At 36.5% G+C, this 16,149-nt stretch overlaps 1 protein-coding gene across 6 annotated transcripts in view; it reads left to right on the top strand.

Moving 5' to 3' along the window:
- The window catches only part of LOC308189364 (dynein axonemal heavy chain 5-like), a 155,269-nt gene that overhangs the window by 46,999 nt on the left and 92,121 nt on the right, over nucleotides 1-16,149 (top strand). For all 6 annotated transcript variants that reach the window (XM_080579329.1, XM_080579331.1, XM_080579330.1 and 3 more), the window contains 8 exons: nucleotides 1,398-1,664; nucleotides 1,875-2,003; nucleotides 2,428-2,643; nucleotides 4,254-4,400; nucleotides 5,993-6,165; nucleotides 8,613-8,791; nucleotides 12,420-12,607; nucleotides 13,810-14,004. In XM_080579329.1, coding sequence (XP_080435455.1) covers nucleotides 1,398-1,664; nucleotides 1,875-2,003; nucleotides 2,428-2,643; nucleotides 4,254-4,400; nucleotides 5,993-6,165; nucleotides 8,613-8,791; nucleotides 12,420-12,607; nucleotides 13,810-14,004 — 1,494 coding nt within the window. The remainder of the gene's footprint in view (nucleotides 1-1,397; nucleotides 1,665-1,874; nucleotides 2,004-2,427; nucleotides 2,644-4,253; nucleotides 4,401-5,992; nucleotides 6,166-8,612; nucleotides 8,792-12,419; nucleotides 12,608-13,809; nucleotides 14,005-16,149) is intronic.

Below are 16,149 nucleotides of genomic sequence, written 5' to 3'. Positions count from 1 at the left end.
ATTTCTGAAAGTAACATTAATTTTTGTAACCTAAGTAAAGCTTTCTTAACTGTTATGTAAGGTAATACGTTTTTTTTTTGTTTTAGTTCATGAGCTGTGTTTATATTTTAATGTTTATCAGAGAATCAATAGGCAGTTTCTGCAGATGAACAAATACCACAGAACAAGTGATGTATTAGCTTACTGCTGAAACTACTTCTTACAAGCATGATACATGAACCACTATTCTGGAAAAAAACAAATGTGATTACTGCCTTTAAAGAAGGAGGAGAAGTAGGAAGAGGAGAAGCTTGGTGGAGAATTAATCATAGATTTGGTGGGCTTAATTGCAATTCCTGCATGAATACTGCAACAAAAAAACAAGTGGTCTGTAAGCATCTGAAAGTTAACAAGGAGATTGATAACAGTTGGTACGGTTTTATTAGGAGCAAAACATATCAAAAAAATCTAGCTTATTTTTAGTGTGAACAGCAAGCTTTGTGGATAGAGGAATAAAAGTAGTTGCTATATATCTTGATAGGCTTTTGACACACTCATAATACTATCAGAAAATTAGTTTTTGATTGTTGCTCTGTAACATACAGACAGAAAAGTGAAATGCATGAACAGAAATAACTGATAGCAAGAATATTTTACCCATTTTTGGCTAAAGAAACACACAGACAAATTTGAGAGAGATAAGAATGAGGAGCTATCCATGATACACAAGAAAAGATTCAACAAGCTGGGCTTGTTTGGCTTGAAGGAGAGGAAAAACTGTGGGGGAGACCTGTTTTGGGTGCTCCATGCTTTTAGGTCTCTGATTATTTATGACCTTATTAACATTTCATCTGTTGTAGGAGAAGACTTTTAAAGTCACTATATCTGGAGTAGAAAAATATTTACTTTCCAGCTCTCAGTAGTTGAGAATTTGTCTCCCATCACCTACAACACCTCATTAGTGCAGCAGTCGCAGGCTGTTTATACAGTTCTTGTTTGTAAAGTATTACTACTAAGTTACTCCTCATAACCTGTGTGGAGCAGCCCTTACTGCATTACACTATGTTGTGTGCTGCAATTAGGAAGATTCATTTGTGAGAAGGTTGCTGTTTGAGTTTTCTGTTGCAAGGTGCGTTGGAATCCTTTTACATGGAGAATTTTTTGGTGCTCAGCATAAAGAAAAAGACATTTCCAGAGCTATCCTGGTGGACTCCTTCTCTTGCAATTTGAACTGTCATCATATAAACACTGATTATTGTAAGCATACCTATAAATATTCATATATTAAAAAAAAAAAAAGAAAAAAAGTCTTGAGCTGCAGAGGAAATATTAAACTGTTACCTTGCCTGATGGAATTCTTTGATTTTTAGAAATTGACAAACGTGAGGAAGAACTAATGTATTTTTCACATACTCCAGGAAGCCAGAAGATTTCAGAACATTGACAAATCATGGCAGAAAATTATGCAGAGAGCCCATGAAACGTCAAACATCGTACAGTGCTGTGTTGGAGATGAGACTTTGTCACAGCTATTGCCACATTTGCTGGAACAATTGGAAATCTGTCAGAAATCCCTGACTGGGTATTTAGAAAAAAAACGGTTAAAATTTCCAAGATTTTTTTTTGTATCTGACCCTGCTCTTCTGGAAATCCTTGGTCAAGCATCTGATTCCCATACTATTCAGGTATAAGTAATAAAGCAATAATGTTCATACAGTCAATATTAGTAAGTGAGTACCATGGAGGATTTTGTTATTTAGTTGAATTATTTTTTTTCGCTTGTGGAAAACCTACAGAAGGGTCTAATACATAATTTAAAGGTAGAGTAAGAATGCCATATCATATCAGTTTATGCAACTTTTTTTTTACTTTTTTTTTTTCTGATTCTATTGTAGGCACATTTATTAAGTTTGTTTGACAATGTTAACCGAGTTGGATTTAATGAAAAAAACTACGATCAGATTTTGTTATTTGAATCTCAAGAAGGAGAACAGGTCAATATTATTGAACCAGTTATAGCTCAGGTAACAGCAGTATAAATTACACTTTTTCATGACTTGATTTAAAGTAGATTTATGTTGTAGTGACCAACAGTGTTGCATCATGTTACAATTTGACTAGCCGAATGAAAACCTTCCAATGTGAACAGCATAATCAAGGCCAGAAAGGACAGGACTCTTGTGTCATTCTGTAACAATTACTTTAGCGGTTTTTTCCATCAGTGCTGATATGAAGTGCTAAATCCATCACTATAAGGGCACACAGAAATGCAGTGGAGCAGGAGGACAGGAATCTTTTAGATTAGAGAATAACATAAAAAAGCAAAGAGAATAGCAAAGAGGGGAGTGGGAGTTTGAAGGACTGGAAAAAAGAAGTCACACAGGGCTGTTTCTCCTTGTGAATTATTCATAAACTAATTCTTTAAAAGTATTTTCTTGTTTATTTCAGGGCAATGTGGAATTCTGGTTAGGTCAGCTGCTGAATGGGATTAGGAAGACAATCCACACTATCATCAGAGAGGCATCAGTGGCCATTAGCGACTCAGGATTTAAACTGTATGATTTTCAGGCAATGTTTCCTGCACAAATAGGACTTCTGGGAATTCAAATGATCTGGACCAGAGATGCAGAGAATGCACTGAACAGTACCAAAACAGACAAAAAGGTAGTATTTAATGAATCTCTGGGGATTAATTAAAAATATTGTTTGGATCAGTATATATTGTGAAAAAATAAAGTAATTTGTAGGAAAGAGCAAAAAATACAACTTAAGTAACCAGAATAAGAAATTAACTAACAGGAAAACAAAATAATTAAAAGTGTTAAGAGGTCACAAATCCCCCAGCATATGCTTTAAAATTGTTTCTAATCCTGTGATTTTCTCTGTTGTTTTGACAGCACATTAATCTTGAGAAGGGCTAATTTGTCAGTTTGGGAATACAGTGAATCTCATCCTATTACTTTCCCAAAATCAGATTTGGAAAGAAATAAGAGATCCCCATATTTGGAGAAATATTTGTACTTTATGGGCTTTCTTTTACTGTAACAGAGTGTATTAGAATCTGCAGTTGGTGAGCTTTTTTTTTTTTTTTTTTTTTTTTTTTAGGGAAGGGAAAGAATAGAAGCTATTTGAAGAGATGCTGGTTTCATCTCAAACACTTAAAGATGATCTTGTTAACAGCAAGGTGTTACTAATGTAATAACACTGACTCTCTGAAATAGGAAGGAGAGGATATGAACTAAAGAGTTACAAATTACTATTAATCAGGAATATACAGTGAAATGAGACTAAGAAATAGTAACACCATACTATCATAAAGGAAAATGGAGAAGAAAGGTACTTTGTTGTGCTTTCAGAGTCAATTAAAACAAAGACTCTAGACTGTGAAGAAGACCATTTAGTGTCTCCTTTTCTGTATCGTACAAAGTTTAAAAAGGGTGCAGACCAGTTTTTAATACTAACTAGACTCAGATTCTTTCACACTGCCTAGAAGTTTTTTGGACAAACTCCATGTATTTTTGATGGGTAGGGTGATTCTATACTGCTCCGTTACTTTTGGACTGTTTTTAGCAGTTTTTTTCTGAGCAAACAAGGGGAGTTTTAGGGTTTGCATATATTCACAGAAAGCTTGTGTGATTGTTCTCTCACATACTTGGAACAGGAATGAATATGAACTGCCCTTTCTGACACCTCTGCGCTTTATGATTTATTGTGTACCAGGAAAATCACTGACAGAGGCTGACACAGCTTACCTAAATCAGTATTGCATGGTCATTTTGTATTTTGTGGAATTTTGTAACAGAGTCTGGTACCACATAAGAAATTATTATTTCAGCATTGGCATTTAAGGTTACAGTATATTTTTCTTCTTCTATGGTTAGAGAATGAGATAGATCTCTAGGTTCCTCTGCCCTTCCTGCAGAGTAGATACTGGCCAGGCTGATGTTTAATATCCAAAACCAAAGGCTTACGGTTCTGAAAAAATACAGGGATGCAATCATCTGAAGTTGTAATATATAGTAGAGGGAACACTAATCTTGGAATAAAATCTCATGTGACCTGTTCACCCAGATATATAATGATATTGTACTTTGTTGGGCTAGGAATGTGTGTACAGAAGGCACCCTGCATATCCAAATTTAGGATCCTAAACCTAATAAATACAAAGCAAATCATAGATTTCATGGGCCTGGATGTTTGCAGATTTTTTTTCTAAACACTGGAAAAACAAATTATTTTTATATTAATATGACTGTTCTTGCTATATGGAAAAGGTAATGCACACAACAAATCAGAAGTTTTTGGAGCTTTTAAATGATTTGATTGATATGACAACACACAATCTGACAAGAATGGAGCGCACAAAATATGAAACTTTAATCACTATTCATGTACACCAGAAGGATATCTTTGATGATTTGGTAAGTTTTTGAAAACCTTTAAGGGACTTTCTTTATGGAAGCTTTTGTGCATATAATTTATAAACAAATCTTACAATGTATTCTCTTTGAGTAACTCTGATATTAGTGCTGTGATATAGCATATCTGTTCTATTCAGTTTCATTTCATATAGATGTCATGCAGAGATAAGGGTGAATTATAGATAAGTTCATGGATTCAGACTTACTGCTTTTCAGTTTTTAAAATGGTTGTTGATATGCAAAAATTTGTTGTGGGCAAAAAGCTTAAATTTTTAGAATTAAGATATTCTCACAAATTGAAAATTTAATAAATTATTTAAATGAAACGTAAAAAAGAAAAAAATGTCCCTTTAGTATTGCTATCAATTGTATGTTTTCCAGTCTGGCCTCTGTGTTGATTTAAGGTAATAGTTATTTAAAGATTAAAGCAGTGAGGTTTCACATGTTTGAAATGGATAGCAACAATACCCAGAATGGATATTAAAATGTTTTGTTTTATTTTTATAATTGGGTTGCATCAAATTTCCTTTAGATAAGCTTTTTCAATATATGAAACTACAATTATAAAAATGGGAGTAAAATAACTTTCAAAAAGCTTGCAGTATGTAAAGGTTAGTAATTCAATACAACACTGTTTAATTTGTGTGTGTACTTTAGGAAGATAAATGCATGTGTAAAGAAAGAAAATCATAAAGAAATACTAAAAGTTGGAAAGAAAACTGCCAGGTTCTAAGTTAAGCAAGTGGTTTTATCCTGTGCCCATAATTTTTGATTTTCATAATTAGTTTCTTAATTGGACATTTCATTATGAATTAATGTAATGTCATATTATAATGAAATTGAATCACAGAAAATGGGCTAATTTTAAAGGGTCTATATGTAAAATAAAAAATCAGGGAGAAGTCCAAGGCAAGGATCCTTAATTGATTCATCTAATATTATCCCATTCTGTTAAAACATTCTATTCCCTGCTAATTTTTTTTTATTTTTTTTTGTGATTAAGAGAAAGTATGGGGAAGTGGTTGGGAAACCATAATCTCTCCTTTTCCTTGAAGTATATCTACAATGCCAACAACCAAGTATTTTGTAAGAAAACAATGGTTTTGAGATCATGTGTCAAATATAATGAACCAAGATCTATTAATCTACTACAGTTCTAAACATGTGGCAACTTCATATAGAAGAATACATCCCAACTAAAGAAGTACATAGACGTGTAGAACGCATTCCATCTTTGTCTAACATTTAATATTTCCATGAGTAGTGGCATCATGCTGTGTAACCAATATTTTTGCTTAGCTTTTTACGAAGCTTACCATCCTTGTTCTTCAATGTCTTTCTACAACAAAATCCACAATTTCTGTACACAATTCAGAGGAAAATCAGAGTGATCAAAAAGATTAAAAAGGATCAGACTAAGTCATACAACGAGGTTTGAAAAGAATACTGGATGTCTTGAATCCTGACTAATTTTCTGCTCATTCTTTGATCTCTTGAATTTATGCATAGCAGACTTTTCTTGTGTAGAGAGAACTAAATTTAAGGTGAATTTGTTATACTCTTTCTGTATTAATATTTCTCTTCTATTGTAGGTCCGTATGAACATTAAATCTCCATCTGATTTTGAATGGCAAAAACAGTCTCGATTTTATTTTCTCGAAGACTTGGATAAATGTGTTATCCAAATCACTGATGTAGAGTTCACCTACTGCAATGAATATTTAGGGTGTACAGATAGACTTGTTATAACTCCTTTAACTGACAGGTAACTATAAAAAGATGGCAGTATATAGTACTTGAAGCGAAGACTTATTTCCTTTAACTTCCATGAGAGTCAGAATTCTTTGGTTTGCAGTATAGTGCTGCAATATTGATGCTGAACAGCAGAGGCCAGTGCTTATATGTTGATTTAGAGAAAACAGGCACCCCATGGAGGGACCCTGACTTTTCTCTGAATGTTTGTTTGGGCTGTGTGTGCTGTGGTAGGTATTGAAAGTTTACTTGTGCTCAAGGCGACCATAGCTGAATGTCATACACTGCACCTGCTAAGCAAAGTGGATCTACAGAACAGTATGTTGCTGCTTTCAGTAAGCTAATAGTTGCATTTGAATTTGGGGTTATGGCAAATAATTCATTTGAAATCACTCTAGAGGACAGTAACTCAGGACATTGCCTTGAATAACTAGTACAAGTACGGTTTAAAGCAAGGTCTGTGGACTGCAAACAGAAAAAACAAAAACAAACAAACAAAAAGTTTTGAACACAAAATTTAAGAACCTTTTATTGCTGGAGAGTTATACAGCACAGTACAAACTCCATTATATTCATATTTTCCTGAAGTATTGTGTAGTTCTTCACCTAGGCAAGGGGCAGCTGTATTCATGATGCCAAAATTTGTTAAGTGTGAGTAGGAGTGTCAAAATTCTGTGCATGTTCAGTTGTTTGTTGTGTGAAGAATGGCTGCAGGCTGTTGAATTAATGCTGGAATTATCTTTGCACTCTCTGTATCACAAGATTTTATTTACTAATGAAATTTCAGACTTTTGCCAATTTCTGAACCAAAATTTTGCCCAGTGAGCTATTTAGAGAGCCAAAGCCCTGTGCTTGGATACCTAGCTTTTAATATATAACACACATCTGCCAAATTCTATGTAATGTACCTTATTATTCCTATGCTAGATAGAGATCTGTTTGCAGCAGTAAACATGCACTTGATTAGTGGGTATGGCAGCACGACTACGGAGACAACATTTTTGCCCACCAAGAGAGACAGTATCAAGAAAATGTAGTCATTGAAAATTTGTTCACAGAATTAAAACACAGCCTGATTGGCTAGGGATTAGTTCAAGGTGCAATGTCACATATATTGAAAACTAGCACAGGATGGCATTTTTGAAGAAAGTGAGTCTTTGGCATGAGCTTAAGCTGTAACAATAGCAAAATAAACCCCACAGGTATCTGTTCTTGGCCAAACCTATAAGATTCAAGCGGAGCTGCAGAGATTGGTGGCTCTCTACTGTCATGTACTGAAAGAGTTTTTGAAGCAGGGATATTTTTTAGTGTTGGCATGGGAAACCTGTGTACCTAAGTAGTAGTGTGTGAGAACAGAATTTATTCCCATTATAGGCTTTTCCTTTTTAATACTTTAATGCTGCCATATGGACTTGTATGAGCCTCTAACAATTTTCAAATAATAGTATTTGTGCTTTCCGTTAATCACCTTGGAGCTGAGTGCTGTTTGGCTAATGACCTTGTGGTCAGAAAGATTCCTGAAGCACATAAGAAATACACTACATTAAGATGGTGGGACTGAAATCGAATGTTTCTAAGCATCATGTCAGACACAGACCATGTCATGGCAGTTAAAATAAAAAGAAATGCAAGTGCTGTTTTCTTTCTTAGGACTTTTGCCATGTATGGATTTTGTGCTTAACTCAGTTTCAGCAACAGAACTGTTAGGAACTGTATTTTTTCAGTGTTAACTGAGAGCCTGTTACTGATTACGGTGTAATAAGGTAATAAAGCATTATTACTGCCAGTGTTAGAATGAGCACTGTATTACTTTATAGGAAGTTATACAAGATGTTGTCATTTGTTTCTTTTTCAGTGCCCATTTTCTCTCCCCAGACATATCATAAAGCTACTGAGGTTTAACAGGGTTAAAATTGTTGGACATGGGCTTGCTGGGATTTTGGAGCATTGTAGGTTAGAACAGTAGCCTTCTTTCCCCCTTCAGTAGTCTCCATGCCATCTAGGGAGGCTGTGACTTAACCTTGGGGATGTCAACCCAGTACTTACCACAAGAAAAAACAAGTATTTCTGCCCCCCTCCCCCAGCTCTATAGAATACAAATGCTGTGGTTACAAAAGGGACCTCAAAGTAATTAATAGAAGAAGAGGATTAATCACAGCATCATAGAACAGCTTGGGTTGGAAGGACCTTAAAGCCCACCCAGTTCCAACCCCCTGCCATGGGCAGGGACACCTCCCACCAGACCAGGCTGCCCAAAGCCCCATCCAGCCTGGCCTTGAGCACCTCCAGGGATGGGGCATCCACAGCTTCTCTGGGCAGCCTGTGCCAGTGCCTCACCACCCTCTGAGTGAAGAATTTGGTCCTAACATCTCATCTAAATCTCCCCTCTTTCAGCTTAAAACCACTCCCCTTGTCTGATCATTGTCTGTCCTAGTAAAAAGCCGCTTGTTCTGTCTCCAGGTGTTACATCACTCTGGCACAGGCCCTGGGCATGAGTATGGGTGGTGCACCTGCAGGGCCTGCAGGGACAGGGAAAACAGAAACAACTAAAGACATGGGAAAATGCTTGGGAAAGTATGTTGTTGTTTTCAATTGTTCAGACCAAATGGATTACAGAGGATTGGGCCGTATCTATAAAGGTAAGAAATAATCTGTTTTTTCATTTTACAGTCATCAGTTTTTGGTTCTTCATTAGTTATTTAGGGATATTTTCTTCCCTCTTTTCTCACATTTCCAGATGCATGCTTATCAACTTTTCCTGACGTTTGATTGTTTCTCTTTCTCTCTTTTTTTCCCCATGCTTTCCATTTTTTTGTTTGTTTGTTTGCTTTTGTTTCATATTCTTGGAGGCTGTTTCATATCTCTGTCCTCGTTTCCTTTTTCCTTTTCACCCCTTTTACTGTTTTTATTTATGCCACTATCCCAGCCATAAGGGAGGGTATTTAGCTCTCCCTTGACATTTTTATATCAAATAAGACTACAAATACAGAGTTCAGTGATGTTGTACAAATATGGGAAACACATGCAAAGTGGTGTACTGTCTTATTTCAAACTATTTTTTTTTTAAATCAGGAAAATAAGACGGTCAAACTCTGATAAGTTTTCATGATAAACAGAGCTCTGAAGTCAGTTTTGCAAGCAGTGGTCAGATGATCCAATATCTGTGAACTCTATTACGTCTGTTTTCTTGTATATAGCTACAGTGGCTTATATGGACTTGCAGACCCTAGAATGTAACCATTTTCTGTAAGTGGTGGGCTCTTAAACTGAACACAAGGTATCATAAAAATAATTTTCACTGTTGTAACACTTCCTGAACATTAAAAATATAACCTGGAGATCATTTCTATTTTTAATTAAGAAACGAGCAAAGCTGGCCAAGATTTTAATAGAAGTAACTTTTGTATTTGACTTTATATTTAAAAGCTTAAGAGTATCCAGTTAAGCTTTTCTAATGAAGATAGAAAGCCTGAAAGCTACACCACATTTGGATTAAGATAATTTTATATTTAATTTTCCATCTTTCTATCCAGTCTCCTTTGTGGTCTTACTGGGTTTGTGTATGACTGAGTTTGATCAAGAAGACTTGTAGTACGTATTTAGAAGAGCTGGGTTAAAAACAGGGCTAGGACTAATTTCGCTGGACTTCACAGTTCTTCTTCCTAATCCTTTTGTTCCTTTACAGACGTTTTTGGGCCTCATTAACTTGTTAATTTTCTTTAATGGATATATTAAAAAGAGGAAAATGAGAACAAGTAGAACATAGAAAGAAGAAGTGTCAAGGAGACACTCCTACAGAAAGAGAGGATAAAGTGCTCCCTGCTAGAGCAACCATATCATTTCCATATCAGGAATCTGTGGTAGTACAGCTGCTATTTGGGAGTTGCAGATGGTAGAGCTAGTGACTGTCCTTAGCCATTGTAAAAGTCTATTCCCTGGTCCTGAGCTGGTCCCATAAAGAGTCCACTCTTCCAATAGAAGTTCTGCTGTGCCACAGGGATGAAGTGTTTCATCACAGTCTTCATTTTAAGCATTAGTTAGCCTTTTAGTTAATCTTAAGGTTTTATTTTGATCTTTTTAGGTGAATACAGGCATTCACTGCCTTGGGTCAGGCTGAAGCTGGCTCCTGTGGTACTCTGATGAGCAGTGGGAGCAGAAAACAGTTTTCACAGTTTCACATTAAGTCACGCTGGGATGTGGGCTAAAGTTTCCTAGAAGCTGATGACTTCTGTGCTGAACATATTATTGTAGTCCTTACCAGAGGTAAATACTATGTATCTGACCAAGGCCAGATGATTGCATATCAAAAGAGAAAATAGTCCCCTAGAGGTCAGGAGCTATGTAAAGCTTATGTTAAGTAAAGAACATATGTATGAGCTATGTATGCTCATTTATATAATAACAAACAAATGCAGGAACATTTCTCAGCTAGAGACTGAACTAGCTGTGTGTAGGGATACTTTTCAGTCAAGATCAAGTCAAGATCAGTCAAGATCAAAAGTTTCAACTTTTAGTTGGGTGTCTTTTGTGAGTGAGAAGAAAGTAGGATTACATACAGCTTTTCCCTTTCCCTTTCCCTTCCCTTTTCCTTATGCACAATATGACAGTGCACAACAAGATTAAATTGTCTCTAAGCTGTTACGCAGCTGACAGTTTGCTTGCTGTGCCTTTGCTTGTGTGTGTGTGGTGGTACACTTATGTATGTTCTCTTTGTTTCTTTTTGTCTGTCTTTCCGTCTTCACTGCCAAAGGGAAATAATTTTGCAAGAACTGAATTAATACAAAACTGGGGGATATTGACCTTGCCTGAGAGTCAGGTTTCCCAACGCCATGCAGCAGGTGGCATTACAGAACAAGTGATATTCTTCCTTCCCCAAGGAAAAATTGTTTAGCTAGAACTGAAATCATCCTTTAGAGAAAGCAATTTCAAAAAATACATTTGATACACAGGTAATAAGTGTAGGAGATATTATGATATGGAACAGAGTCTCTTTGTTAAAGAATGTTCAGCTTTAGGGCTTTTCCTTGCTATATCCCTAAGAGTAGATATTGCTGTTTATTAAATAAAGTAGCAAAAACACTTTTATTTTATTTTTTTTCCCAGTCTGTGTCCTAATAGCCATGCAGTATATGTAACAAAAGGAACCAAATGCATTTGAAAAACATAATTTTTTTTTTGCAAGGGAGCAGCAAGACTAGGGCAGCTCCATGATAAAAATTCTGTATTGGGGTTCACTTTAATCAAAAATGAATTTGAGCAGTAGGCCCAGTAAGACAGCTGAAAGTTTTGTGCAATGTTACATTCAATTTATTTTATAGTACCTATATATTTGGAGTTGTCTTCAAATGGCTTAAGCCAAACTAAGCTCCACTAGGCCAGTGGGATGAATTAAGCACCTCTGAATATTTGTTTGTAGCACCAGTTAAGGTGCTCATCCAGGACCTTGCTGGATCCAGGCAACAGAAATAGTAGTCAGCTGTGGGCTTTGAGAAAGAAGACTGCAATTCTTGCATAGACGTGCTAGCTTTTGTCTCTTGTGGAGTGGATGTGGAAGTGAAGGAGATTACACAGCTTCCCCATTACCTTTCAGGAAAGTTGCTACTGTTGACTCTCCCATTTCAATCCTTCAAACATGACACAGAAGGAGTGTTTGACACTCAGAAGACATTAGTTTCATGATGTTTATGGATACTAATATCTGTCTAGAACTCCATGGCCTGTTACAAATGATAGCTGTGTGAATTCAGATTCCTCTCTCTAGAACAGCAGAATACTATTCTCCAACTATTTTCAACCTATGAATTAACTGCTATAAAAAGATACAATGGTGCTTCCACAAATGTATCAATTTCTGAATTTGATCCTGTGCTTTGCATTAGATAGGTGTCTCCTGAGCTTATCTTTGACAATTTCACTCCCTACATAGATAAGTTTCCATGATATATACATGTTTTTGATGGTAGGTACTATATACAATATTACTGAATGATTTCCTCCTTATGGTTACTGCAGAAGTGTAGGATTCTTTGAGAAGAATTTTATACGTCTTTCTTACAAGGGATAATTCTTTTTCTTAGTGTTGTTAATGCATGTCCTAATTTATTTTGAGTTTTTACTCCTCATTTTACTCTGTGTTTATACTCTTTTTCTCCTGTTACGTTATAAAGAATCTGATATGCTATATATATAATTTATATATACATAAATTCTTCTTGTTTGATCTGACACACAGTGTTTAATCAAATATTTTCCTTGTTGTCTTTTTAGGTTTAGCCCAGTCAGGTGCATGGGGTTGCTTTGATGAATTTAACCGCATTGAACTTCCAGTTTTATCAGTAGCTGCTCAGCAGATATACATTGTACTTCAGTGTAAGAAAAATAAGAAACCTCAGTTCATTTTCACTGATGGTGATGTTGTTGACATGGACAGAGAATTTGGCATATTTCTGACTATGGTATGTATGTGTGTAAATAGCACCAGTATGGACAATCTTTCCCATTTCATTGCCCATAGAAGTATCCTTGTTCAAATCGCTGGAACTCTCTGTTAGAGCACAGTGAATAGAATTTGAACAACAATTTGTTCAAATGATAATGATATTTTCTCTTGCCCATATTTTTATCTGGAACCTAGGACTTGATATATGCAGTCATCATTAACTACATATTTTATTTTTTTGTTCAGTATTTCACACGTTGAGATTAAATCCAACCATCTCATATTTTTAGTCAAAGTCTGTCAAAATGAAACAGTAGTAGTTGACTATTGGAAGGACTACTGTAGGTGTTCTGGTCGGTATTTTACCACCTGTGAAGAATTTTTGACCTCAGTCCTTCTGTATGACAGGATGAAGGAAGTCACCTTCACTCTGGTTCATTGACCTCCCAGAGATTTATCTTTGGTGTCTGTGGACTGTTTCTGTCAGTGAAGGAGGCAAAGAAGCAGGAAAGTGGAAGAGTACTCTAAAAGCATCTTTGTATCTCCTCCTCTTTAGCTGTAGGCTACACATGTAAAATTCAAAACTGAAATATTTGTCTTTATTGTAAGGTTTCCTGTCTTTGAAAAGCTGTTAATGTTGTCACTCTAATTTGTAAAAAAAGGATAAATTAACTAGTAGTGTACCAATGCCAGTGAAAATTCAGTGTAAAAACAGCTGGAAGAGTTTAAGAAGCTATCACTGCATAGCCAGAGACTACTGTTGTCACAACTGATCCATGTGGTAGTCATATGAGTGACTTAGACATCTTCAGTGAAAGGTCAGATTGATTAATTTAAATTAAATGCAGTAGTGGCTTGTAGTGCTTGACTGACTTTGGGCTGGATAATGCTCACAAGGGGCAATAACCTTCAGCACTGGAACACTATCAAGACCCTGAGGAACTAATTTTTTTAAAACAGCTCCAACAAGAACTGTAAGTGGTTGTCTGTTAATGTCTGTGTGTCTTGGGCATCTCAAAATACCACGTGTGATACCACATACTTCATGAACTGCAGTATTTGGACAACTTAGTAGTGATGTATAATTGTGACGTTCTTTAGTTATCCACTGTAATCTAGCATGTGCTCCTGTGTTTGCCAAATAATTATCAGAAAATATAAGCCTTCCTATCCTGCTGTCATTAAGTGATATTTTATTTTACATTTTGCGTTTTTCAGAACCCGGGCTATGCAGGACGACAGGAACTTCCAGAAAATCTGAAGATTCAGTTTCGCACAGTTGCTATGATGGTGCCTGACCGTGGCATTATTATGCGAGTCAAGCTGGCAAGTGCTGGTTTCCGAGACAACCAAATCCTTAGTCAAAAATTTTACACACTCTACAAACTCTGTGAAGAGCAGTTATCTAAACAGGTAAAATAAATATTTGTTCAACCAGATGCTGTCACTAGAAGGGAATGTAGAGAATACACTTTCATAAGATATATAATTATTTTGACACTTGGGAACCTAGTCATTTTTAGGGTTTTCAGTTTCAAGTTCCAGCAACAGAATTTGAAATCATAATGTTATTTTTATTTTTCAAACTAATTTGTACAGTAAAGGAAGTTTAAAATTAATTCTTAATTTTAAAATACAGTACAGATAATGGTGAAGATATAAGCAACTGTGTACAGAGCTCTACAGAACTTTGCAGAGGACAGGTTTTTCAGTCTCCTTACTTTAGGAAGACTAGATATATTGGAGGGTCAGTGTAAGAATTGTAAATAACTGAAGAGTGCCTAGAAGGCACTGTCTTACTGAGTGCTGCCAGACCTATTAGAATTAAATTTCACCAGGGACATCAAGGGCAACAAGAAAGGCTCTGTAGGTACATCAGTGATCAAAGGAGGACTAGGGAAACTGTGGGCCCTCTGCAGAAGGAAATGGGAGACCTGCTCACACAGAATATGGAGAAGGCAGGTACTTAATGACTTTTTTGCCTCAGTCTTCACTGGCAAGAGCTCTAGCCACGTAACCCAGGCCCCAGAAGGCAAAGGCAGGGACTTGAAGAATGATGAACCACCCACTGTAGGAGATGATCAGGTTCGAGACTATCTAAGGAGCCTAAATATGCGCAAGTCCATGGGACCTGATGAGGTACATTCATGGGTCCTGAGAAAACTGGCAGATGTAGTTGCTAAGCCACTGTCCATCGTATTTGAGAAGCTGTGACAGTCCGGTGAAGATCCCACTGACTGGAAGAGGGGAAACATAACCCCCATTTATAAGAAGGGAAAAAAGGAAGACCCAGGGAGCTACAGGCCAGTCAGTCTCACTTCTGGGCCTGGCAAGACCATGGAGCAGATCCTCCTGGAAATTATGCTAAGGCACAGGCACTATTTTCCATTGAAATTTCCTCTGTTACTAATTTTGACCGTTGTCTCTTGTCCTTATTCTCTGCTGGACTCATTGCAATGTCAATGATAGCTGACTAACATGGAAAAAAAACCAAAAAGATCACTAAGACCTATCATTTATCAAATGATACCAGACTTCATCATAAACATGTAATCTGCCTTCCAAACTTCACAGGAATTTATTAAACCTTTTTGTCTTAATTTTGCCATATGCAAATAATATTCTTGGCAGTATCTGGCTGAATATTCACATCTAAGTTTGTAAACTGGTAACAACTTGGCACCTGCTGGAATCATAGAAAATGAGGCTGGACAGCGCCATGAGGGGTCATCCATATACCTGCCTGGAGGAAAAATCAATTCTTAGCTAAATAATTTGCTGTAAATGTTTATGACTCTCTTTAACATTTTGCATTGACAGTTGCCTGAGCTTTCCCAGGCAGCCTGTTCCAAAGTTTGATTTTCTTTATGGTCATAATGTTTTCCCTGAAGTTGACTTGAAGAATTTCTCATGCTGTAACTAAATAAATTGCTTCTTTTCTTTTCTATTCCTTCTGCCTTCCTCTTTGCAGGATTTTTTTTGCATGTCAAAGACTTACTGTAACTCATCCTCCATATTTACCCTTTCTACTTCTAAAGCCAACTTTGTTTTACTTCCTGTTATAGCATGTTTTCTAGTTAGCAGCTATCTTTATTTTCCAGATTCTCTTCAGTAAGGTTCATCTTCAAGTATGGAATCCAGCCTTTGGCGTAGTATGAAAGTGCCAACCACAATGGAAAGGTCTTTTCAACTGTCCTAAAAAAGCCACTTGCATTTTTATTGTGTTCTATAATTGTAGATTTATGTCACTGGTGAGTTTGGGGTTTCAGTCCAATGGCAGATGCTTTTCTCAAAAGCCTTCTGCACCTGACTCATTTTTCATTTCAATAAAGAAGAATTGCTCCTCTTTGATACTTTTGCATTTGGGTATTTCTATCTGTGTAGTATTTTTCTCTTTATTTAAATTCATCCTACTGTATTGGGTTTACATGGCAACATTTTGGTGGCAGAGGGGCTGCAGGGGTGGCCTCTGTGAGCAGAGCTCAGCAGCTGCCCCTTGTCAGATCAGACCCAGCTCCAGCCAGCTCCAAAAGGGACCCACTGCTGGCCAGAGATGAG

Source organism: Anser brachyrhynchus (assembly GCF_964034855.1).
Source record: "Anser brachyrhynchus genome assembly, chromosome: 2".
Classification (NCBI taxonomy): domain Eukaryota; kingdom Metazoa; phylum Chordata; class Aves; order Anseriformes; family Anatidae; genus Anser; species Anser brachyrhynchus.
The sequence above is the reverse complement of the archived record's forward strand: the minus strand, read 5'-3'. Positions and strand labels throughout refer to the sequence as shown.